This window comes from Lonchura striata, chromosome 4, assembly GCF_050655825.1.
Source record: "Lonchura striata isolate lonStrDom1 chromosome 4, ASM5065582v1, whole genome shotgun sequence".
NCBI lineage: Eukaryota > Metazoa > Chordata > Aves > Passeriformes > Estrildidae > Lonchura > Lonchura striata.
Genome location: NC_140706.1, coordinates 41,824,340 through 41,848,370, shown reverse-complemented (window position 1 = coordinate 41,848,370; position 24,031 = coordinate 41,824,340). Strand labels below are relative to the sequence as shown.

The following is a 24,031-nucleotide window of genomic DNA, read 5'->3' as shown; positions in this document are numbered from 1 at the left end:
CCTGACCTTTGTGCTGTGATAGTTTCTGTCATTATTGAATAGTGGGGATGGGCTGAGGGCTAAAGAGAGGAATTTGGGGGTTGGTCTTGGCAGTGAGATGAGGCTACATATAAGGGAGCTGCAGCAGGTTTGGGAACACTAACAGGGTATTTTCCCCGGTGTGCAGCTCAGCAAGTTTGGATCCTGAAATCATGAGCCAGTGCCCCTTTGCGGGGAAGAATTACCTGTGAGTCCTTCCTCTCTCTGTTTTTGCTTTAGAAATTCAATTCAAATGACAAGGTGTTAGTGCAAAATATGAAATCTCAGAGAGGAATTACTTATTATCAACAAATAGACAGCTGTAGCTATAATTTAGCTATTGCTAAATCATTTAGCTATTGCTAAATGAGTACAGATCATACAAGGACTTGTCTGAGCACTTGTTATTTTATGTGATGTTACCAGCTGTTATTGTGAAAAGAGGAATTTCAGTTTTTATCAAAAGCCTGCTTTACTTGCTCTGTTTATCAAAATAAAGCATTGTTTGAATTGTAGATGCATCTGTTAGTAAAATGCAGGTATATTCATAATTCTTTAATTAAACGGTTAACATATTTACTTCATTTTCTTCTTAGATTTAATTTTAACAAGCTATCTTTGGAAGATGAAAATGATGACAAATCTCAAGAAGGAATAAAAAAAGCCAGCAAAGGTGGGCTTATCTATGGAGAATACCTACAAGTAAGTTTAAGGATTTCATGTTTGCTGTCCGGGTTTGCTGTCATGTTTGCTGTCCTGCCTCTTATGACTTGAGGCAGCACCTGAGCCTGACACTTCTCCCAGCAGTCACTTACTGAGACATCTCCAGGTGTGACAGGCACAGGTGCCCGTCTCAGCTGAGACCTCAAGGTGGACTATGGGAAGACTTCTCAAACTACAAGGAATAGGGATATTTGGGGGGGGGTTGCTAGGGAATTATCCATATATGCAGGCTTAAACTGTAAAATGACATACCAGTAAAAGCTTTCTTTGGTCTGACAATAATCACTCAACAATTTCTGCATGTCAGCAGGCTCTGTGTGATGTCCTTGAAAGCCCAGAATACTTGCCTGGAAAAATCTATTTCAGAAATATAGGGGGTAGGATGATGACTAGGGGGGAACATAAGAAAACCCCAAACCAAAACTGTAAAAGCTAGAAGTAATTAAGAAATAAGTAAAATAAAATACCATAGGTAATAAAAGAATCCAGAAGCTATTTTGTTTTCTTTTTTCCAGACAGCATGAAGTGAGGTGAATTGCTCTGTGCTTTAGAACTAAAGTAAGAGTATGTCAACTTTGATTTGTTGACATACTCTTTATAATCTTGCAAAGATTATTTGGAAACAGCTGTGATTAGATTGCAAATTTGGCTATGAAAAAATTGAATACTGTCAGAACTGAAATTATTATTATTATTGCCTCAACTCAGCTCTTATGCTGATGATGTTGTATGATTACTCAGAATATTACTATAGGAACTCTATTTTCATGGGACACAACAGTATAGATATAAAATCTGCAAAAGATGCTGGATATTTTGTTTTCTCTATTTTTTTAACTATACTTATATATATTTATATAATTAAAATTATCCCTAAAATTATTTTCAAAACTTTATTACTTGAGGTATGTAAATGTTCCATTTCAGGCAAGGTCTCTTTTTCTAATTAAAAAGTCATACCTGAGACAATTTAGTCAAACTTCTCATATAACCTGTGTATTTTTAAAAAATATTATTCTTAAAAATTAGCTGTATGCAGTAAAACTGCCATTACTAATAGTAGAATGGAGGGCTTTACAGAACAGTTCTTACCTTTATTTTTAAGCTGAACAAAATACTGAATGCTCAAGAACTTGAGAGTGAGAAGAAAGGGAAAAAAATCCATGATGAGCATCTTTTCATTGTCACACATCAAGGTAAGTGGAGGAGTGCAGCAGTGGTTGACCAATATTTTTGCCACAGGGAATTATTTGGTGCTGACACATGCAGTACATGATTTGGTTTAATTTTAGACACTAGCACAGCAATACCTCTGTCTTTTATCTGTTTTTATATATGTATATATATGCATATATTCATATATAAGTTGTAAGGCAGTAATCAACTCTGTGCTTGTGAAGCCATAAGTACTTTGGATTTGATAACATAAGATATAGATGGTTCCATTCTTAGAGAAATTAAGGTGGTGAAAACCTTGGTGTTGTCCAAGCAACAGGCTGCTATGCAGGTTATGTACACAAATTTTGTGTGTTGCCTTGGGCCTTCTCTGAAACTTCACTTTTAGCCATCTAGAATCTGTCTAGAAATCATCACACCAGTTAGGCACTCCTCAATGCCCAGATCTTCCTGTTTTTCAGACCTTGGCCTGATGATATTTTCTGTTATGGACAGAAAACACGTAGTTCGTAAGCAGGTGTAGAGTTAGATTTTATTGAAGTAGTATCAGATCTGGATTTTCTCTTTCCTCCTTTTGTAATGAACAATCTGCAGATCAAATATCTTATATATAAAACATGTTTTTAAAAATTCCGTCAGTATTCTCTACTCTAGATTAGTTTGTCAGATACTTTAGGTAAAGGACAGAATACTGTAACAAGTGTATGTGTCAGCATCTTCTTGCACACTGGCAGTGTCAATGTAGGCTGTGAATTTCAGATCAGCATGTAAGAACTTTTCTTTATCAGTGCTAAGAAGAACAAAGTAACCTTGAAATTGATGCTAACAGTGTCTTTCTTGTTGTAGCATATGAACTTTGGTTTAAGCAGATTTTGTGGGAAATGGACTCTGTTCGAGTGATCTTTCAAAATGGTCATGTAAGTTAAAAACGGATATTATTTTGGGGAAAATTCAGCCCTAATTTTCTCTTGCTTCCTGCTTCTCAGTCTGATCTACTTGGGTTTACTAAAACAACATGTGTTCTTTTTAGAAACAGCATCAAAAGACCAAATAAAATTTGGCTGAGTGGCTCTTATATCCTGATAGTACAGATTTTTGATCAGCAAAACCTTATTTCCTCCTGAAGTATGCCTTATGTGTAGATCACCTTCCAAGACCAATTCCATTGGCCAAAATGCTCTCATACTCTCTTGCTAGTGCTGGGTAACTGCAAAAAATTAAGTTGGAAATATCTACTGCAGAAAAAGCAGGTTCAAAGGCAAAAATGAAAAGCAGAAGGCTCACAGATATTTTTATATTGAAAAGTAATTTCTCCTTTGTTCTGAAATCTACATACTATCTCTTTCCATCCAATATCTGCTGTGAGGAGAACTCATTTTAGTGTTTGTGTAATAGTAAATCCAACAGAGAAGTAAGAATCCAAAGCAGTGTAATACTGTGCAAGAAGTTCTGAAAATTACAAATATAACCACATCTTCACATTTGTCCAAAGCTAAACACACATCATAACAGTAGGTAAGAATGGAAAACTCTTGAATTGATACTACATCCACAGAAAAATCTGACTGTATGCAGTTTGAGAATTACCTTGAGTACATCACTAGCATGTGTCTGCGAAGCAAATTTGAAGCAGACCAGATTGAAAGAAGGAACCTTCTTTTAATAAGGTCCAATGAAAATGCTCTCTGTTGTCCACTATATTCCTAATTTCACTGGCTTTTACTTTAATATTTTATCAAATTACAACTGACCATAATCAGTTCTTAAGAAGAGTAATTTTTTTTTTATGAAGCCTTGCTTGTAATCACAATTTGAATAGTCAATGTTAAGGTCAAGCAATTAGGGAAATTAATATCATCTGCCATTTTTTGTAGTTTGATATTTCCAGGTTGCATGCCTGGATTTTAGAGAAAAATTTAATCCTATTGAAACTGAAAGGAATTTTAGCAGACTCCTCTGCAGGCAGAGTGTTTAATTGAGCAAAAAAAAGAATTTCTGTGTTTTCTATTTAGTATTTTCTATTTCCCACCAGATGGAGTCTTTTCTCTTCTTCTCTGCTTGCTAATGCACATTTCTGATGAACATATTTTAGATGTGCTCTCCTGATGTAGCTGTCAGATTATTTTGCTTCTCAACTTTTAAGTAATTTCCATACCTGCTTGTAGAATGGAATAAGAATATAAATTATTCTATAAGTAATTATAACAAAAATGATATAATTTTCATACATATATTAAGTTACAATAATATTGTTATTATTGGAAATGATAAATTATTTTTAGAATTTAATTTCTTTGACTTCTATTTTAGTCAAAAACAGAAAAGAAAAAAAGCGCTGTAGGATAGGCCTACCTGTAATGTAACATCAGTCAGAAAAAAACATATTTCAATCTTTGAAAATTAGAGTTTCTGTTTTAAGTTAAAACCAGAGTGCTCTATTCCATATGAGATTCTGCCTCTATGGATTTCACATGGGAAGGACTTGGGAACTACAGTGATGTACAACAGTGAAAAGACGTGAAATAACTAGGTAGGATCCAGAGAAAACACCATTCTGGTTATGATATTTATTTTTTTTCTACAGGTAAGAGATGAGAGGAACATGCTGAAGGTTATTACTCGAATGAACAGAATTTCACTGATTCTGAAATTACTGGTGGAACAGTTCTCAGTTTTGGAAACTATGACTGCATTGGACTTCTTTGATTTCAGGTAAAGACTTATTATTCCTCCACAGCAATCCACAAGCTGGTAATTTCCACCCTTATAACTAATTGTGAGTTTTGCATGTGTGCTGGTGTCTGCCAGCAAGCTGAGAGCTCACCTTGGAGAGGCAAAAATGACATTAGAGTGCAAAGGTCAATAATGAAATTGAGCCTGGCTGTGAGTCCAGCTTGTTCTGCAAAGAAGTACAAGTGAATTGTTGACACTTTTGTGTAGGGTACTGCTGACTGCTTTCAGGGTCAAGAGTTAAAACAGCAGAAACAACATAAATAGCTCATGGTTCTGCTAGCAATTTAGTTGAAACTTGGCTCTGCAGATTGAAGCCTTGTTCTATTGCAAATCATAGATAATCCTGGGGGAGAGACATGAACTCTCTCTAGATTATCAAACAGGTATTTCAGCTGTCTTGGTTTGCATGGTGTTGCTTTGGGTCTGCCTTGTGACCTCAGTGCCATCCAGCATCCCATCCACTTCTGTATTTTGATGCCCTTTCCCTTCTATCTTTTAATGTTCCCTATTGAAAAGAGCAGGAAACTAGGATTTTTCTTCACTTGTTTGAATCTAGCATTACCCTACAGCAGGGGAAGTCCATGGGCTAATCATCCATTTTGATCCATACTTGCTTCAGCTTTTCAACCACATTTAATAAGAAAACATAAGATTAAATCAATGATGTGTCTCTGTCAAATCTTGTACTCACAAGTCAAAATGCATTACAATTATCTATGTGGGATTACAGGTTGCTTTTATTAGTAATTGTTTTTCACCATGGTCAGATGATTTAACTCTTAAGATTCCCATTAATGAATCCCTCAAAAAAACCCAGTGAAAGTTTTTCTGAGCATTATTCTACACTATAGAATAAGGCAATATGCAATATTGCACACATATATATTGCATAGACTATTGCATAGACATATATATTGTATAGACTATTATATATAATAATATATAGGAATTATACTGTGTATAAAGGCTATCTAAAATGGCATGTTTTTGGCACGTTATTGCTGTGAAAAATTTTCTAACAGCTTTTTGGGGCGCAGCTGCTTAGTCTCTTTGAAAAGGAAATTATATTCACTAACATTGCCTCCTGTACATCACATGCACAAAGCTGCTCTTTTAAAGCACAAATTCACATGTTTATGTTTGTACTACCTGTGTATGCACAAACAATACAGAACTAGAAAATGAGATTATATGTACACTGTAGTTGCATTAAAATTGCTTGGTTTTTTTTTTCCTTTTCCTAAGTGCAGTCATATAAAAAAGTCCTCAGATAGTTATTTGATATTCTTCAGATGTGAAATATGGGGGGATTTTAGATAACAAGAGAAATGCACCACTATAAAATAACATCCTGCATTTTTCTATTTTATTTTCTTCTGTTCCCAAAGATACTACCTAAGCCCAGCCTCAGGTTTTCAGAGCCTGCAGTTTCGCTTGCTAGAGAACAAGATTGGTGTTCCCCAAAGCCTGAGAGTCCCCTATAACAGAAGGCATTACCGTGATAACTTCAAGGGAAAGGATCATGAACTACTGCTTCAATCAGAGCAAGAACCAACACTACTGCAACTTGTGGAGGTAACAATGTCCGTCTTGGACCTTGCTTCATTTTCCCCATCTCCCAAGAATGTCCTTCATTAGTGTCAGTGACATATTCTCCTACCTTAAGAGGAACAAATATGTTGGCAAATTCTCTGTCAATTGTGTTTGGGATTATTGACAGATTTGACACGGAAGAGGGTTAGTTGTTAGTAAACCAACTGACTTTTCACAAGGTCTCCCTTTCATCTGAAAATTCTGGCTGTTAAACTGGTAAATTGCATTGTGGAAGTGTGAGCTAAGAATGTAAATGCACTGTTTCATTTGCATTGTTTTTCATGCCTTTTGGAAGGAAAACTTTAAAAATAGTCCCATTGTTAGTGATGGATATTAGAGAGGTTAAAAACTATAGATGACTCTATGTCTTCCTTCTGAGATTTCTCATTACTCTTATCCTATATATTTGGAATAACATTTGTTTTCCTGTAATTCATTTTAAAGATATCCTTAGAACAAGAAATGTCTTCCAACATTGGCCATGCAATCTGGAACCTGAGGGGGCTGGTATGGCACCATTATGCAGTGTAAATCACCCACAAGGACATTCTGAATTTAGCAATAAGCACTTGTACAGGACACTAACCCAGAACTGCAGTAGTAGAATTTGTGTTGCTATAACTTGCAATCATAGGATAATGCAGTTGCATTGTTATTGTTTGAACATATTATTATTATTACTACTACTGCTATTATTACTAAAGGCATGGCTGGAAAGAACCCCGGGACTTGATTCAGAAGAATTTGATTTCTGGGGACAATTTGAAGAGAATGTTTTAAAAGGCTTAGAAGAGGAATTTGCCTTGATACAGGTATATAGTTTACTTTTGAATTACCTATAAGCAAAGACATAATGCAAAATGATATTCGGACATAAATTTAACTTTTAGCTTATTCAAAGTTTCTCACTCACCTAATCTTCATCAGTCTTTGTCTGCAAGAAGCAGAAAAAAAATGGAAATTTTTCAGGAAATAGGAATATTTTTAAAATTTGACATCTAAGACAATTTAAAGCATGAGATACATGGATAATTTGGATTGTAAAAGGGATGGATTAGTATCAATGGAAGGGCTGAAGTTGATTTTACTGAAACTACAACTTTGGGCCCCTGAACTGTAGCTATGGAATGCCACTATTAACAAGCTGTTTCTGTTTAACAGTATACAGCAATTTGCTGCTATGTGATCATTTGAATTACACAGGCAAACTAGCAGCAAAAAATCCCTGACTATTTTAAGACCTGCAGCTTTGACTAGAAAATATTTTTTAATATTTTCATTTTTAATGGAAAAAATAATAGGAATTTATCAACTTCCTGAGAATATCTGTTTATAACTTTCTAACTTATCTAAAATTTTTTATTTACAATTTTATTTATAATTTTATTGCCCACCGCTCTGTAAGGATATAAATTTTTGGTCTTGAAAACAAATAAATCAGACTTCAAACAAAGTATGATTAAATTTTTTTAAGGTCTCTAGACAAAGAAATGTGATAAATTGCCAGTTTGTTTGAATATTCATTTATCTGAGTTGTATTGGAATCTATTTAATTGTATGTTTCTCAGTAACTGTACTTTTCAAAGGACAGTGACTCATGTATCTTATTTGAAAATATAGTTCTTACATCTAAGATTCTTACTTCAGAGTATTTATTTAAATAAAAGTTGCAAAATGAGTCATTCAAGTGCTTAATTCTCCCTGCTGAATTCTAAAGCTTGTCTTTGTTTTAAATATCAAAGGCCAAAGCAGACTCAGAAGAAAAAGATGACTTATTGTCTGAATTCCAAAAACAAAAAGATGTATTGCTTTCATTATTTGATGAAAAACGCCATGAACATCTGCTCAGTAAAGGTAGATATTATATGCACCAATATGCATTCTGTATGTTTTATACATGTTATTTACAAATGTGTGTTATAGCATTAAAGCTGCAGAAGAATGAGCAACAAACTGAGGACACTTGTATTTTGCAGGAGATAGACGACTGTCCTACAAAGCACTGAAGGGGGCATTGATGATCTACTTCTACAGGTAATGTTGTAAGGCGTGTCTTTGATGGTGATGGCCAGGAGGAGAGGTGAGGGTTAACAACAGCAGCACAGGTTCAGCCAGGCTGGAATGGGCTGTGGGAAGCAATCTATTTCAGCCCTCCACAGGAACCCTGATTATTCAGATACAGCTCGAAGGTCAGACCAGGCTGCTCAGTGCCATATCCTGCTGAGTTCTGGGTATCTTCAAGGATGGAGGTTGCACATCCCCTCTGGGCAGCTGGTCCTCACTTAACCAGATGCTGCTTCTCAGATTGTAACTGGTAAATGCCTTGTTCTGCCTGTCCTAGAAAGATCTGGAGTCCTTTTCCAAGTTCAAAAATAAAGGGGCAGATCAAGACTTACACAGCGGAAGCATTTGTTAAAATACCTAGTGATATTACAGTACAATTTAGGAAAAGCATGTTTTAAGTCACTAAGCACTGCTTAAATGCAACTTTGAAAAATACAGCTTATGCTGAGAGGTCTCACTGTCTCCTCATTCATTTTCCAAGGGAGGAGCCTCGTTTCCAGGTTCCCTTTCAGCTTCTTACCTCCCTTATGGATCTTGATGTGCTCATGACTAAATGGAGATGTAAGTTTGATTTTTTTGACTGTGACACTCCCTCTTCTAGATGTAAATAAATTGTTTTGTCTCTGAGTTACACCCAGTCTTAGAATTGAGCTTTGGAGTTCATGCTTTAGGAATGACTTTTTTTGTTTGTACTTCAGCCAAGAGGAAATATAAAGAGCTGCTTCTGTGATAATTAGGTTCCTGGGTATAGCTACCACTTCTCTGACCTGCTTTAAGTGTACTAGCTTATTTAAGGGATGAGTATATATTTTTCAATCCCAAAAACTCATAATGACATGTCTTTATATGCAAACATTCCTTCTGCCTCCTTCCCTATCTAGACATACATAAGTGAATGTATAACTCTGTATTAACAGAGCACAGTAATGATAATAATTAGTGTGTTCATTCTGAATTAACAATAATTTTATATTCATTGACTGAAGAATGGCAGAATGAACCCCTGCATTATAGTTCTGTATCTCTGTAAAGATCTCTGAATGACCTTTAATAAGCGTGACCCTTTAGTTATATTTAAATACTGAACATGTGCTGTTTTCTCCTGTTGTATCATTTAGATAACCATGTCTGTTTGGTGCACAGAATGATTGGTGGCAAGGCTGGCACTGGAGGCTCATCAGGCTACCACTACTTGCGCTCAACAGTGAGGTAGAAATAACGTGGTTCCCTGTTACCTGCAACAATGCAGTTCATAAATACCCTAATGCTGGGACACATATTTCAGATGGCTCACTGGGGGCCAAAGGGCTGCTGACTCTCTTCTGGGACTCTAGCATATCTCCCCTTGGTTGCTGAACATTTATTTATCAGTGATACATAAATTCCAAGCCTTCTAGGGCAAAAAGGTCACTTTTGATCACTTTTGCAAAGTGCCATCTGTAATTCTCAGTCAAGGGGTCCAGGTGTTACAGATAGCAATAACATTAACCCTGCATTGTTCAGCTGGTGTGCCAGCTAGCCCAAGTTAACAAGGTGACACAGGCTGGAAGTGAGCCCCAGCTACTGTGTGACAGTTTCTTTATTCCCTAGCATGACCTCTAATTGCACAACATCCTTAAAAGAGGATCTTCTTTGAGGCTTGCTCTCAAAGAGCCATGAACCACCATGTAGTGCTGTGAGCAACTACTATCACAACCAATGGAACAGAGGGCAGAGTAGAAGGCAGATGATAACACCGATTTCAAGGATTGTCGTTTTTAGAAAGGTGTCCCACTCCACCTTAATGTCAGGTTAACATTATTGTTCCTAGATAGAATCTACTAGAGATCTCATCTTAAGGACACTACATTTTCAGAAGACGGATGTTACTCTAGATCCCTATTAAGCCTAATATGCTATGCCCTAGGAAGTCAGGACTGGATTCTTCTTGCTCTGCAATATTCAGGAGGGTTACAGGAAGAATTCACGTTATTTGCGTGAGAAGGAATGATTACTAAGGATTTAGAAATTATGTCTTTCTATGCTGATGGAATTATTGTTCCAATTGTCTTTTTCAGTGACAGATACAAGGTGTTTGTGGATTTGTTCAATCTTTCAACATTTCTAGTGCCAAGACACTGGATACCAAAGATGAACCCAAGCATTCATAAATTCCTTTACACAGCAGAATACTGTGACAGCTCCTACTTCAGCAGTGACGACTCTGACTAGCCTGCCTTTCTAGGCTGTTGCTATAAAGAACTTCCTGACTTTCACCTTCAGTGGTGCTCCCAGCCATTTCCACAAAGAGTGTGGGTGTGTAAATATGTATTTATGTATGACAGCTTTGTGAATAGAACAACTGGCCTGTGGAAAAAATTAATTGCTTGTAGAAAAAAAATAAATCTGTATTGAGTTAGCCTATGTTAAGGCTAGAATGATACCCTAATTCAACCCAATGACCAATTTAACTCTTGGCTGGCTTCTTAAAGCCTACACCTAGAGAAAGTGAGAAAATTACACGCAGTTATTATGATCATGCCTTATTTGTACATATTTTTGTATTTGCTTGGTTGCCTAATGGCTGCTACTAATTTATGACCAGTTAAGGATATAATCAATCTCATCACCTTCAGAAGAATATTCTTTTTGGAGGTCTAGTGCAATTCCAAAAGGAATTTAGGGTTAAAAGTTTCAAAAGCTAGATTCAAAAAAGTAAGCCCTGACTCTATAGAAACCAAAAAACCATCCTGAACTTATAATACATCAAGAATCATGTTGCTATCTCTTTACATGTGAATGTAAATCCCTTATGTAGAAATACTGTTAAAAATGGCAGATACAAGTACTTACTTTGCATTTCAAATAAAGCAGTATTAATGCTCATCTTTTGTTAAGTCTTCTTCTAAAGCAAACTATAAAGTTCAAACAAGAGTATGATAGGCATTTAAAGTGATTTTTATTCATATTGAGATACAATAAAAGGCAACTTTGGCTACAGAATACTGATAAAGCAGTGTCATCTCATTAAATGGACTTTTGTCTTTTTAAGTACTTCCTTTGGAAAGACACAAACCCTGTAGGCTGGAATTTCTGGTAAGTTCCCTCTACCACAGCACTTCAGGTACTTATATCTGGAAGTAACACCTCAAATTCACTGGAGGCATGTCTGTGTTTCATACTGCTATGACTACATCATTCTTATCTGTGCCCATTAGGGACTTTGTTTTCCAGTTATGGAAGTGTGCTATCTGTTTGTAAGACATCGGGGAAGACCAGACTACACAACACTCGACTACACATTTTTTAAAACTGAAGTTTTCAGCCAAATAAATTCAGTAAGAAACAAAACCTGAAGTAAAGAAACATTACACTTGGTCTTCCTTTTATTTAAAATATTAACAATTAGAAGGAAAAAACCAGCAACACTTAACAATAGACAATCATAAACACTCATTGCATTTGTCATAAAAGTTATAAAAAAACTAATCTAAAAATATGGTGCAGTAATTGTGTGCAAAAATTACAGAATTGTTTCAATACTTTTCATAGTAGCCCTTCTTAAAAGATACAGGTAAAGCATTTGAGGTGAAAAATTCAGAGGATTTTAGAATTACATGTTTCATTGTGAGTTCTAGTTGTATTTGCCCACAGCTGCAGTTTCACAGCTCAGCAAACCTGGAACACCTTTTTATTACCAGCAAGTCTCACCTCTGAATTCAATTAATGAGTGAAATTTAGCACTCACTCTATTGGATATGTTCTGTAATTGCTGACTTTCTAAACTGTTACTCATGATTCTTCTTATAGTCAAATGATTTCAAATATACTCTTATACCATTGTTTTTTTTTGATTCAAATTCCTTCTTGTCATGATTTCTTTCCTTTTAAGATTTTTCAATGGACTAGTATTCAGCACCTGGATAAAGCTTACATTTGAGGCTTCAGTCCATCTTTGTAGCTTCTATTTGTGCACTCTGCAGATAAGTCTTCTTTCTCCATGAGAAATTTGGCATTCAACACAAAGTCCAAACAAAAACATTTTTAAAAACTTCAGCCAGGAGTTGCAGGAATTGCCCTTATAGCCATTTCTTATATTTGAAAATGATATTTCGAATTACATCTTCATATACAGTGTCTGTCCACAAATGATATTTGTGGTCTTTGACCATCTGTAGAGGCCCAGAGGAATGTCAAACAAATACTGCTGAAACTGTATCTGCTATACCTAGAAATGATGTAAAATTTTGTTTTAATAAATCCTGAAGTGGAGACATCCCAGAATTCATATAATGCCCTCTCCCCTCCATGGCATGACAGTAGGAACCCAGGAAATCATCTGCAACCTTTTTATTTCTTCCTCTCCTGGCACTGTGTGTAGTTGAAACCTAATCTTCTCCTTCCTCTGCTTTTGTGTTCAAAATTTTATATCCTGGTGGTCTCAGAGCACCTCTAAATCAGAAGACTATCTCTGTAGGAAAAGGAGCAACTACTGTCCTTTCTGGATAGTTCCTGTGTGGTACACTACAGAAAGTGTGAAAAATCCTGCTTTTTGAAAGAACAGGTTTTGAAAACAACATATCTGTTCTCCCTGCCATCTCTTATAATTGACTTGCTTTATCACTACTTCTACAACAACAGTAAGAACACAGATTCAGTAACATGAGAAAGCTACGACTGGATACATTGCTCTGATCTTTACTAAGTGCAGGCAAAATTAACATTGTCTATTCTTTATGTGCAGAAGACCTAGATAATCTAAAACCTCCTGAAATGACTGAGAGCTGCTGTGAAACACACATGGAAGGGAAAGCCAATGGTTACTTTAACACATAAAATTATATCAGATACACACGTCCAATCTAGTGGAAATGTCCCACCAATTTGGCTCAGCAATCTGATGACAAACCAGAGCTTGACTTGCCTTACCTCCATATCTAGCAGAAACTGGGTATTTACTGCTACAGAAATCCCTCAAATATTAAAAAAAAAAAAAATAATGCAAACTACAATAGGGCAGGAGATTGAACTAGCACTAAAAGGATATATCTCTGTCCTACAAGAAAAGCCACAAGGAGGGTACACAATTCCCAGGTAGATTCGCTTTTCATACGTGCTTGTTAAACTGAGCCCAGAGATGATGGCACCCACCAGACAAGGACAGCAGCTGTTTTACCTGCAGGGAGTACAGCGATGGCACCCACCTACAACCATCACACATGGCTGGATATTTTACAGTGCCATTACTCTGCATGGTAAGGGACAACAGTACCTGGATTGTTTTGTCTGATACAGCTTTGCCTTTACATGGTGCTTTTCAAATCATTTAACTACATGCCTTGGTTGAACTAGCAACCACTTCATTTATTTTTCCATCTGGACTCATTTAACCTCTTTTAAAGCATGGCAGTGATTTGTACTGCCTCTCTCAGAATGCCATTATATCTTTATTATATTATTATATATATTATAGTATGATGATATTAATTTGTGGTAGCCATTGAAAAACATATCCCAGCCCATGGCCTTTACCACTTACTTTTTGTCAGACTTACCACAGACATTGCCACCCATCTTAACACGAACGTAGCCATCTATTCCCCACGTGGGCCCCCAAGAGTTCTGTACAATCCAGTAAGGAATGCTACCTGGAAGAGACATTTCATGAACAAGAGACAACATGAGACTTGGGAAGCTCCAGCCTCCTAACACTCCACAGAGTTAATTAGCATTTCAGTATCTTACGGTTTCTTTTCCACTGTTCACATAGATAACAGAGCTAATATTCTGGTATGAGAAGACTGGGTATGGGCTCTTCTAGCATAAAGACACATACAGATATGATCTTGACTTTACAAGGATGAAATCCCACAGAACTGAAGAAGCAATGACAAAAATAATTTTTCTTCTGGCTGATGTGAAGATGATAGGATCTTCACAGAACTTCCAGAACTGATCTGACATCAAACCCAACAGCTTACAACAGAAAATCGAGTCCTGATTTTAATCACTTATCACACAAAAGGCAAGTTGCAAGTAAAAGAAACCTACTGTGCTGAAGTTCAGCTGGTGGAAACGCACCTGTTCTGTCAAAACCAGTGATAAGAACAGCATGATTTGCTCTTCCACTGGAGCAGTGATACTGTATGATTCCACCAAGATAATCCTGCCAGCTAACAGCATCGACTGTCACTGCCAAAGGGCCCCAGCCGACAAGCATCCTCATCATTTCCTCTTCTTGACCACTGCAAAAGAAGTGAGTAAAAATACCAAGTTACTTAAGTTAGCACTCTAAAGTGATTAGCGTGATTGTAATCTACATGTTAAGAACAGTTTAAAAATCAAACAATTAAACTCTTTCCTCCACGTTCTACATATCACACATCAGTAATTATGTATTTCATATACTACAACACCATGATACAAATACAGGACACACAAACTATGGGCCAAGTGTAGATCCAAACACATAACAATATTAAAAAGCAGAAGGTTTCTAGGTCAAGCCAGCAGGCAATGGAAAGCACTACATATTTTTTGTACATCACTCTTCTCAAACAAAACCAGCTTTGAGCAAACCAATAGTCTGTAGTAGAATTTCCCACTGTTTTTTTAAATCTCCAGAAGTAGCTAATTAACATAATTATATACTAAAGTATGTGTCTCAAACATATCAGAACACAGGACATTTCTGCTATCAAACATCTATCATTAGCACCCTCATACAGTTTTATTTATCTGGAGCAGGAAATTTTCAACACTGAAAATATGTTCATTAACTAAATTTGGCAAATACAGGCTGGCAAAGATATGATTGATTTTGTTTACTTATATCTAGAAGTAATGCAATTCATAGTCAGAATAATACTTCTTGTCTTTATACAGTAGCTGTAATGTACTGATAAAAATTAGAAATGAAGTTTCTTCACACAGAAACCTAAAAAGCTTAAGTTTTTACAGAGTTCAGTTGACAACACTGTTTCTAAAGTCATGGGTTGGAGAGGATGTGGGTAGATATGTAAATACATGAATACTGAAGTAGTTGAATGCTTCCTGTTTTTTTCAATAAATTCCAGTTACTATTGGTAGAATTTACTGTTTCTGACAAAAGCAGTGTAATGCTCATATATGCTCAGTGATGGCAGTGTTGAGTGGATTCATTGTGGCAAGCCTTAACTTTCAAAGATGTTAGGCATTAATCCTCCAGCACACAGCTACAGAACTGATGCAATCAACCTCACAACCTTTGCCAGGTCAATGCACTGTTCACTCCACCAAACTCCATGATTGCTGAACACAGAAGGAAAAGTACAGTGAAAGAAAAGAATGAATAATAGCTACCTGAAGTCATATGCAGCAAATCCTGTTATTGAAACTCCAAAATCTGAGCGCTCAAAATAATGGCACAGTCCTGTCTGAGCTTTGAAAGTGTATTCTGAATCTCTCACGAGTTTTACTTTGGTCTGCAAGAAGGTAATTGAGTAAGAATTTAATGCATTTGACTTTACCACTATGCACCTCAAAATGTATGGAGAATAACCACATAACCCACTCAAAATTCAGTGTGTACTGGGCAAGATTAGACGTAAAAATGTCACATTGTGAAATAACTATTTACTATCTCTAGTTTACTTATTCACTGAGCTTCAGAAGGGGATTCAGAAATCTTTAAATAAGAAACTAAATTTAAAGGCATATCTGGCTTAAACTATCCTCATAAGCAATCCTCTGTCAATTTCAATACATAGATATTAATTCAGTTCATTCATGAACAATTCATTCTCTTCAAATGACTCCCACACTCAAAATTATACTACCATTGGGACAGTTGAAGAAGCACAAGAATCCCAAAAAAGTTGTATCAAATACTGTAAATCCTTAGCATGTAATTCTCATGCTAGTACATGATGTATGCATCAGCCTTTTATACTTTTCATGTCCTCTGGAGTACAGCATATTTATGACAGTGACTTCTTCAGCCCAATTAATCTGTGGTTCCTCTTCTGCCAAGAGGGAATTTTCCTTCAGAGGAATAAATGTGAGTATCCTCTATTGTTCTTGATATTCAAACTTATCTATAATGTTATTACCCATGGGTATATTACTCTTCAGGGGTAGAATTACACTTTCTTAAATTCTGGGTTTTTTTAAATTCAAAAAACAAAGTAACTATTTTTATATTTTTGTAATTCAATCTGAGAGAGTACTTTTTATTTCAAAGATATTTTAAAATGTTTCTGTTTACCTATGTTATTAACACACATTTTGAGTTTTTAATAAAATGAAATGTGTTAGCAACAACTGAAGTAGAAACTTTGAATGCATTTTCCATGTTTTGGTCTGCAAGGGAAACAAAGGTAAATGCAGTTCATTTTATTTTGAGGTTTTCCAAACACACTTGTACATAATTTTACAGTGTTTGCAACAGAAACTACTGCAATTTGAAAACAGAAAACATCAAGATCTTTCCTTTTCCCCAGATGCTGGTGCTTTAAATCCACAAAATGCCATATGCATAGGTGGCTCTGTCCACAGTGGTACTGTATGCCTGCAAATGAATTCAGGAACTTTATTTTCAACCCCTGTGGACTGATTTGTTATGTTCACAAGCACATATTTGGACCATAAAGTTCCAATCAAATTTCAATTCTGCTTGAGCTAATGTTCTCTTGGTTCCAAACTAAATAAATAAGCATATATACATATATACAAACACACAAATGGTATGCATATATGTACACACACATATGATTAAAAAAAAAACCCTGTACATTTCACCTTCCCTATCACTTCTTTTCCAGTAAATAAGAATGCTAGTAGAGAAGCTGATGAAGTCTTTTGGGATTTTCACAAAGAGTTTCAAACCTGGTTCAGCCAGCTCAAAGCACTAACAGTGGATCCCCCGTTGCAGCCGTAGTTATTGTATGAGCAGTCAATAACTTGCTGCACACTGAGCTCTTCCAGGGTGTTTCTTTTAATTGCATAGGCAGACTCTATGCCACCTACAACGCTGAAAGCCCAGCAGCCTCCACACTGATAAAGAGAAATAGCAGAGAAAGCAAAAGTCAGCTTTGTTTTTTAAGCCTGATATGAAAAAAGAGGCAAAACAATCTTCCAATACTCTTCATTTAATACATCATCCTTGAACTCTGTTTTTAAGGCAATAATAAAGAAATGTTATCATCCATTTAAAATGCTGAACTGGTTTTCCCCTATATTACTCTCTGAATGCTAGAAATGCATTATGGGTGTCTAATTCTAAGGACTCCTTCCTGATGGATTTTTGTTCTTGATGATAGGTCTGAGGATGCTTTTACTACGAGAAATCTATTTTCCAAAAACAAACACAAAACTGTGGCCTCAGGATAAAATTAATTTTAACCATACTAGTAGTTTTTTCTAGAATTTTGTAGAAACAGATTACAGTTTAAAAAATGGTAAAGTGAAATTAAACATAATAGGAAAAATCTTAGACAATAGCAACCTATACTGAAATTCTAGGCTCTTTAAACTGTGATATTTAAAATAAGCAGCAGAATTTATTCTTCACAAGGTCCTGTGTGAAGCATGGAAAGGAGACACTGGGGATTGAGCAGCTTGTTTCTTACCAGGGACCATAACCACTTTGAAATAAACTGTAATTGTGTGGGGTCTAGTTATTTTACTATCACGAATGCATTCCCTGAGGAATTCACTGGTAAGGATGTAGGTGGTGACCAGCTAAGGGGATTCAGTCATGTGAGAAAAACAAGAGGAAAGGATCTACACCTCTCCAGGTGGGATGAGATCAAGTAATGAACTTACCTTGGCTCCTTCAGAAAACACACATGCTGCAAAATATTTGGACATTCACTTAACTAGATCAAAAAACATATTACAGTTTATAAATGCACAGCTTCTACACCTCATTCTTTTAAGCCTAATACTGCTTTGCATAAAATGCTACATGACTTTGTGTATGTTCAACTGGCTACTCTTGTGCCAGTGCTCCAAGGAGCCTTCTGGCAGAGCTGGTCCGTGCAAAACCTTCCCTATATTCTACAGCCTACCTGCTGAGAACCAGGAAGGGAAAACACCAGGACTTACTGTCTGCTGATTTCTCACTTCTGCAATGACTTTCTTGTCCCTCCAGTCAAACTTCTTCGGCAGAGGCTTTTCCTTCCCTTTTGGCACTTTTATGTATCTGGGAAGTTTGTGAGGTATGCTTCTCAAATAAATAGCTAAATACAGAACACAAACATCTTTAGATCTATGAACAACAACAACAAAAAAAATCCCATTAACAACTACTTTACTAGAATTTACAGGTAACTTTGATCTACAATTACAAACACAAGATTGTATCTCATTCTAAAATCCATAGAAAATTCATGTATTTTACAACAGTCATTATGCTCCAGATTGAATGTAAGTATTTTTACAGTTTCAGAAAGAACAGAATGTAGGAATTTTCCTACATTCTACTGTATGTAGGGAATATGGGTAGACAGTGTGAAGATTTTCTGAAGCTGAACAATAACTACTCCATAAAACAAGTTTACTTGAAAATTTCCAAAACATTTTACTTACTTAAAAAATACTTTGTTTTAGCCATGTGCAAGGGGAAAATAAAGATTCTGAAAGACTTCAAGTTGCTGCGTTTTCACTGAAAAAATGCTGTTTAATTATTTAAAATTAAAGTAAGATATTAAATCCTCTGATGAACAGAAAATGTAACAACAGACACGAACAGCAAGAAGGGAAGGTATCATACAAGTTTTCTAGGAAAAAAAAAAAGTAAGCGCATCATACTGCTTGAGAAAGATCCAGCTGGTATTAGGCAGCCATGGATCTCAAAGCATTGTTTGGACTGTAGCCAATTTTGTGCTGGGGTAGGGAATATGAAGTACTGCAGAACCTTGTGTATCTTCCTTTTTCAAAAAGGAAGAACCTTGTCTTCCTGTCTTCTGTTGCAACTGAAGAAAGCTTTAAAGTGCAGTGAGTAGCAAGGAAAACTAGAACAGCCTGAATACTAAAACATGTTCAAGCTGTAGGCGATTCAACCTTGCAATACTATAGAACAGAAGAGGATTGTTGTATCCTCCAAAAGTACTTACAGTTTGGTACCAGCCATTGTAAATTAGCTGACTATCAGCACAGGAAGAATCTGTAAGTGTGAAAGATACAAGGTACTGGGAAAGAATTAAAAAACAACAGAAAAGGCATTAGAAGAAACCAGAAAACATACCTTTGAACTCTTCAGGAAACAGGTGAGAAAACTGATTTATTCCATAGACAGCAGTCGTATTATCTTTTGCTAATGAATTCAATAATTCAATTCTTTTAGCACTTTCCTGGAGGAATTAAAAAAAAAAAAAAAAAAAAAGGCGGGCATTATTAAGTTAGCAGTAGGGACAAACCGTAAGAGCAGAAAAATGAAAGGTTAGTAACAGTAGACATGAAATTAGATAACAAGAACTGGTCACCTGCTGCGGGAAGAGAGGGCTGGGACACCTACCCGCGGGGACACCTCCGCCCACGGGGACACGTACCCGCGGGGACACCTACCCGCGGGGACACCTCCGCCCGCGGGGACACCTACCCGCGGGGACACCTCCACCCGCGGGGACACGTACCCGCGGGGACACCTACCCGCGGGGACACCTCCGCCCGCGGGGACACCTACCCGCGGGGACACCTACCCGCGGGGACACCTCCGCCCGCGGGGACACCTCCGCCCGCGGGGACACGTACCCGCAGGGCCGCCGCCGCTCGCTCCGCCCGGCCGCCCGCGGGCCGCAGCAGGCAGGGCAGCAGCGCCAGCACCGCCAGCGCCCACCGTGCCATGGGGGTGGCCCCGGCCCGCCCCGCACCCACGGGCTGAGGTCCGACGGGCTCCGAGCGGGAAATGGACCGAGCCCCGCTTCCTTCCCAGCCCGCGGCCGGAGGCGGAGCCCGCTGCCGCTTCCCGCGGGGCGGGGCCAGGCCAGGCGGAGCACCGGAGCGCCCGCCCGGCTCCGGAGCGCGGGGCTGGGAGCGCTCCTGCGGCTCCTTCTCCCGGGGGATGCGCCCGGTCCGAGCTGTGCTGCTTGAGAGCGCTCAGCCTGGGCAGAGCCGTGTTTCCAGCGGTGTATTCCATGTGGGAGATGCGCGCCAGGCGCGCAGGGCTGCAAGGGAGGGACGAAGGGATGCTGAGCGTTCAGGTATCTGCCATAAATTCGTGCGATCCCTCCTCCGAGAGGAGATTGAGTTGGTACCTGCAAGCTGCGCTGCCAGTAGCAGAGGGAAGCAGCAGGGGCGCAGGTTGCAGGCTTTAGCAAGGGAAGGCACGGGCAGGCAGAGCAGAGCTGCCCGGGGCTGCACATCCGTGCCCGCAGCCCCTGCGTGCCAGTGAGAGAGCTTGTGCTGAAAGAACACATGGACAGAAGCCATGACTTTCCTCAGAGACTGGTCATGCTGGCACTTGGGGAAGATCCGTGTTCAGCGTTTAAAGTCTCCATTAGGCCACTACGAGTTAGGAGAACCCTCTTAGTTTAATTTCCATCAGCAGGCATTTTTACGCAGTGCCTGAAAATAGGATATTTGTAGGTTTTAAACCTGCTGTGTGTTTCAGTTCTCTCTGCTGCCTCTTGTTAACACAGGTGTCCTGTCCTGTAGTGCCAATAGCACACCTGGCAGCGTTGTGCTTGGGGAAAACCCGGGGGATCGCGATCCAGCTTTGCCCTCCTGCCATGGAATTAGCTGGAGCTAATGAAGTGCCACCGGTTTTGTTACAGGAAAGGCTATTTGTGGCTTATGGCCAGTGTATGGAAGAGCTTATTAACAGGGCAGATCTTATTGGTTATTCTGGTGCGGTTTATCACTGTAAACCCAGGATTGGCGCTAGAGATGTTATTACAATTTATTACAAACTCGAATTGACAGATTGAGGTCTGGGATCAGCTTAGGGACTGAGTAGGATGACATAAGAACTGAATAGTGATAACTTGCTAAGGATGGTTTGAACCTCAGCAGCCAAATTCTGACGCAAATTCCATCAAACTGTGACTGAGCACTGAGGCCCTTGGGAGAAGCGTAGGGTGTAGTACTTTATTTTAAAAAAAACACTTTTCATTAAAAATTTAAGATTTTCCATGAGTCTAACATGATCAACTCTCTAAATTGGCCTGCTGCCAATCTGTTGTTCCAGGATTATAATTATCTGTTGAAATCTGTTGTTCCAGGATTATAATTATCTCAAGCTGAATACTTTTTCTTGTTTTTAATACATAGTAATTAAATTTTAAACAAGCCAACCTAGCTTTAATAGAAAAAAGACACACATTTTCAGCTATTTTTCGGTTATTATTTGTATAGACTATGCTGTTTTCAAACAGAAGTAATCTTGATTGGAGGAGCTGTTTTGTGTGTAGACTCCAATGGTTACTTTGCCCATGAAACACATGAGGGCAGCAAAGGACTTCTGAAATGTAGTTACAAGCTACACAGCTTTCATTTTTATTTTAATTAAAACAAATAACCCCCAAACAAACAAGCAAAAAAAAAAAATCCCCTCCTATTTTGGGAAAATAGATGTATCTCAGATTGATTTTTTTAAAAAAATTCCGTATAATATAGGAAAAGGTTTGTTTCCCCCGGATTTGCTCTCTGTGTACTAAATAGATGTTTCAATATATCTTGTTCAGGAGGAGAGATTGTAAAAAAAGTCAGTGTCTCGTCTGGTGGCTGGCTCAGGGGAGAGAAAGTGTAACAACAGCCAAAGGTAGGTGACTGACAGCCAAAGTGTTTCAGAAGGCTTTATTTTTCCACTGAAATACCTACCATGCCATAAAAACATTTTATGCTTGTGTTCAGATGAGCAAAATTCCACCAAAGTACACATAGAGCGCAGGCATGCAGTCCCTGCTCTGCTTTGAATTACTCCAGTGTAAATTTAGCCATGCTTCATTAAGATAAAAGAAAATACACTTGTAAAAATAATGTTAGAATAAGGCCTATAAAAAGAATAGGGTATAGAGGTGTTTGGTGGGTATTTTGTTTTGGGTTTTTTTGTTTGGGTGAGTTTTTTTTTAAAGGCTTTATTGATACTATTCTTATTGGTTTATTGACACAGGTAAGCCATATATTAGTTACACTAGTCATCACAGATAGATGATAAAAACATTTGTGTCTTCCCTCCTCCTCCCGCCCCCCCAGACAAATCTGATTTAGGTTTTATAATTGTAAATAGTTTTTCAAATTATATATTTTAATGAAATTTTACATATCTATGCTGTTCTGGCTATTCATTAGAAGTATTTGATGAGCTGAAACCATGCATCTAAGGGAAGAAGCAATGATGAATATATATTTAGGAACCGCTAAACTCATTGCAAGATGTTTTCTTTAAATAAGGATATTCCTTTACTAAGAGACTTTACTTCCCATCAGCTGTAAAACACCTGTTTCTAAAATTTCTCATGACCCAGCAGTGTTATTAGTGGGTGGGTTTTTATTATTACAGGTTCAGATTGAAAGATCACATTAATATTTACTAGTCAGTTTTTTTTTTTTTTTCCTCCAGTGACTTTTGCTTAGATGTTTGGAATAGTTAATGAAATCTGGTTGGACAGCCTAGCTTTAGTGCTCCCTAGCCTCTGTGTTTATAATTAGCATAGCAAACAGGGCAAAATACCAGAAATTAGTTCTGCGTTGGAGACAGGTGTGCCAAGGATGGGTGTTGCTGCTCCTAAGGGTATTAATGAGATATATTAATGGACCTTCAGGTAGGAGTGATGCCTTTATAGCACTTGGGCAGGTATTTACTTAGCAGCAGTTTGGACTTCTGTTTTAGGCATATGAGATGTATAACAAATGGAAAATAAGTCCATTTGTGTTGTGTGGTCTTCAGTCTCAGAGAGAAATTGTCTAAATCCAGCAGATGGAGCTAAGTGCCCTTTCTTGAAAAGGCTTGTGGGGAAAAATTGTGTTCAGGGATTTGCTTATTTTAAGACCTTGCAGAGGTGTTGTTTGCTAATGCAGTTGCACTGGTAATTATTAAATGTAAGCAAAGCAAGTAGGAATTGCAATCCTGGGATGAAATGCATTCCTGTGAGGGTAAATGAGGTATGTTGATGTAGCCAATGTTCAGAAGTTGTCTTTTCTGAGCCCCAAGGTGGACTTTGTAAAATTTGAGAGAAGCAAAGAAATTTACACATGAGAGCACTTGGGTTTGCAGGAATAACCAAATTGTGCCAGGGGCTGCCTTAGGTGGATCATGACAAACATCTGTGTTGACCATGAAGTGTCTCCTGATATTTCCTTTGCAAATAATGAAGTAACTGTAGGATCTGCTTCTCAAACCTGACCTTATCTCAGCTGGATATCATAAAGACCAGTAAGTCTCTAGCTCCTTTAAAAAGGTTTTTCTTCAATCTTGTCAGTAAGGGAAGAATTATGAATGAATGGCATATTCAAAATCAAACAGTGAGGCAAAAAATAAAAATGCAGAAAGGAGCAACACCTGTTCTGAGTGAGAATGAAGTAAGAAGTCTTGTCAGTTTTAGGGATCTGAGAATTGGCTTTTCTCTGAGAAATCTGGTTTTGAAGACAAGCTGATACTCTGTCTTTATTGCCAGTCCCACTTGCCAGTGTCTATAAATTCACATTAAATATCCTCAGCTGAGATAATTCCTCATATCCAGGTCATTAAAGTCTTATTTTCTTGTTGGATTTTTGCTTGTTTTTTTTTTGATCTTTTCAGAAAGTGGGTTAAGTGGTCAGCTTT

General features: G+C 37.7%; 2 protein-coding genes and 1 long non-coding RNA gene across 3 annotated transcripts in view; 2 read left to right on the top strand and 1 right to left on the bottom strand.

Moving 5' to 3' along the window:
- Window positions 1–37: 37 nt before the first annotated feature.
- TDO2 (tryptophan 2,3-dioxygenase) lies at window positions 38–11,172 on the top strand. Its single transcript, XM_021544767.3, has 12 exons — window positions 38–226; window positions 615–720; window positions 1,847–1,937; window positions 2,764–2,834; window positions 4,502–4,629; window positions 6,039–6,225; window positions 6,948–7,055; window positions 7,986–8,097; window positions 8,220–8,277; window positions 8,789–8,868; window positions 9,426–9,516; window positions 10,365–11,172. The coding sequence occupies exons 1-12, from the start codon at window positions 192–194 to the stop codon at window positions 10,516–10,518; spliced, it is 1,221 nt and encodes a 406-aa protein (XP_021400442.2). The 5' UTR covers window positions 38–191; the 3' UTR covers window positions 10,519–11,172.
- A 56-nt stretch (window positions 11,173–11,228) lies between these two features.
- On the bottom strand, window positions 11,229–20,630 carry CTSO (cathepsin O). The gene is made up of 8 exons (XM_085579490.1): window positions 19,968–20,630; window positions 19,514–19,619; window positions 18,373–18,506; window positions 17,152–17,319; window positions 15,628–15,749; window positions 14,368–14,531; window positions 13,842–13,934; window positions 11,229–12,514 (listed from the first exon to the last, which is right to left on the bottom strand). The coding sequence occupies exons 1-8, from the start codon at window positions 20,628–20,630 to the stop codon at window positions 12,480–12,482; spliced, it is 1,485 nt and encodes a 494-aa protein (XP_085435616.1). The 3' UTR covers window positions 11,229–12,479.
- The window catches only part of LOC144246224 (uncharacterized), a 47,530-nt gene continuing 43,961 nt past the window's right edge, over window positions 20,463–24,031 (top strand). The window contains exon 1 of the long non-coding RNA XR_014955137.1: window positions 20,463–22,027. This is a non-coding gene — a long non-coding RNA (uncharacterized LOC144246224). The remainder of the gene's footprint in view (window positions 22,028–24,031) is intronic.

Coding starts and splice junctions, on each gene's coding strand:
- TDO2 (XM_021544767.3), top strand. CDS start 192: ATGAGCCAGTGCCCCTTTGCGGGGAAGAATTACCT. Junction 721..1,846: donor TCTATGGAGAATACCTACAA/GTAAGTTTAAGG, acceptor TTTATTTTTAAG/CTGAACAAAATACTGAATGC. Junction 4,630..6,038: donor TTGGACTTCTTTGATTTCAG/GTAAAGACTTAT, acceptor CTGTTCCCAAAG/ATACTACCTAAGCCCAGCCT.
- CTSO (XM_085579490.1), bottom strand. CDS start 20,630: ATGTGCAGCCCCGGGCAGCTCTGCTCTGCCTGCCCGTGCCTTCCCTTG. Junction 13,935..14,367: donor CACTGGTTTTGACAGAACAG/GTGCGTTTCCAC, acceptor TGTCTCTTCCAG/GTAGCATTCCTTACTGGATT. Junction 12,515..13,841: donor GATGGGTGGCAATGTCTGTG/GTAAGTCTGACA, acceptor CATCATTTCTAG/GTATAGCAGATACAGTTTCA.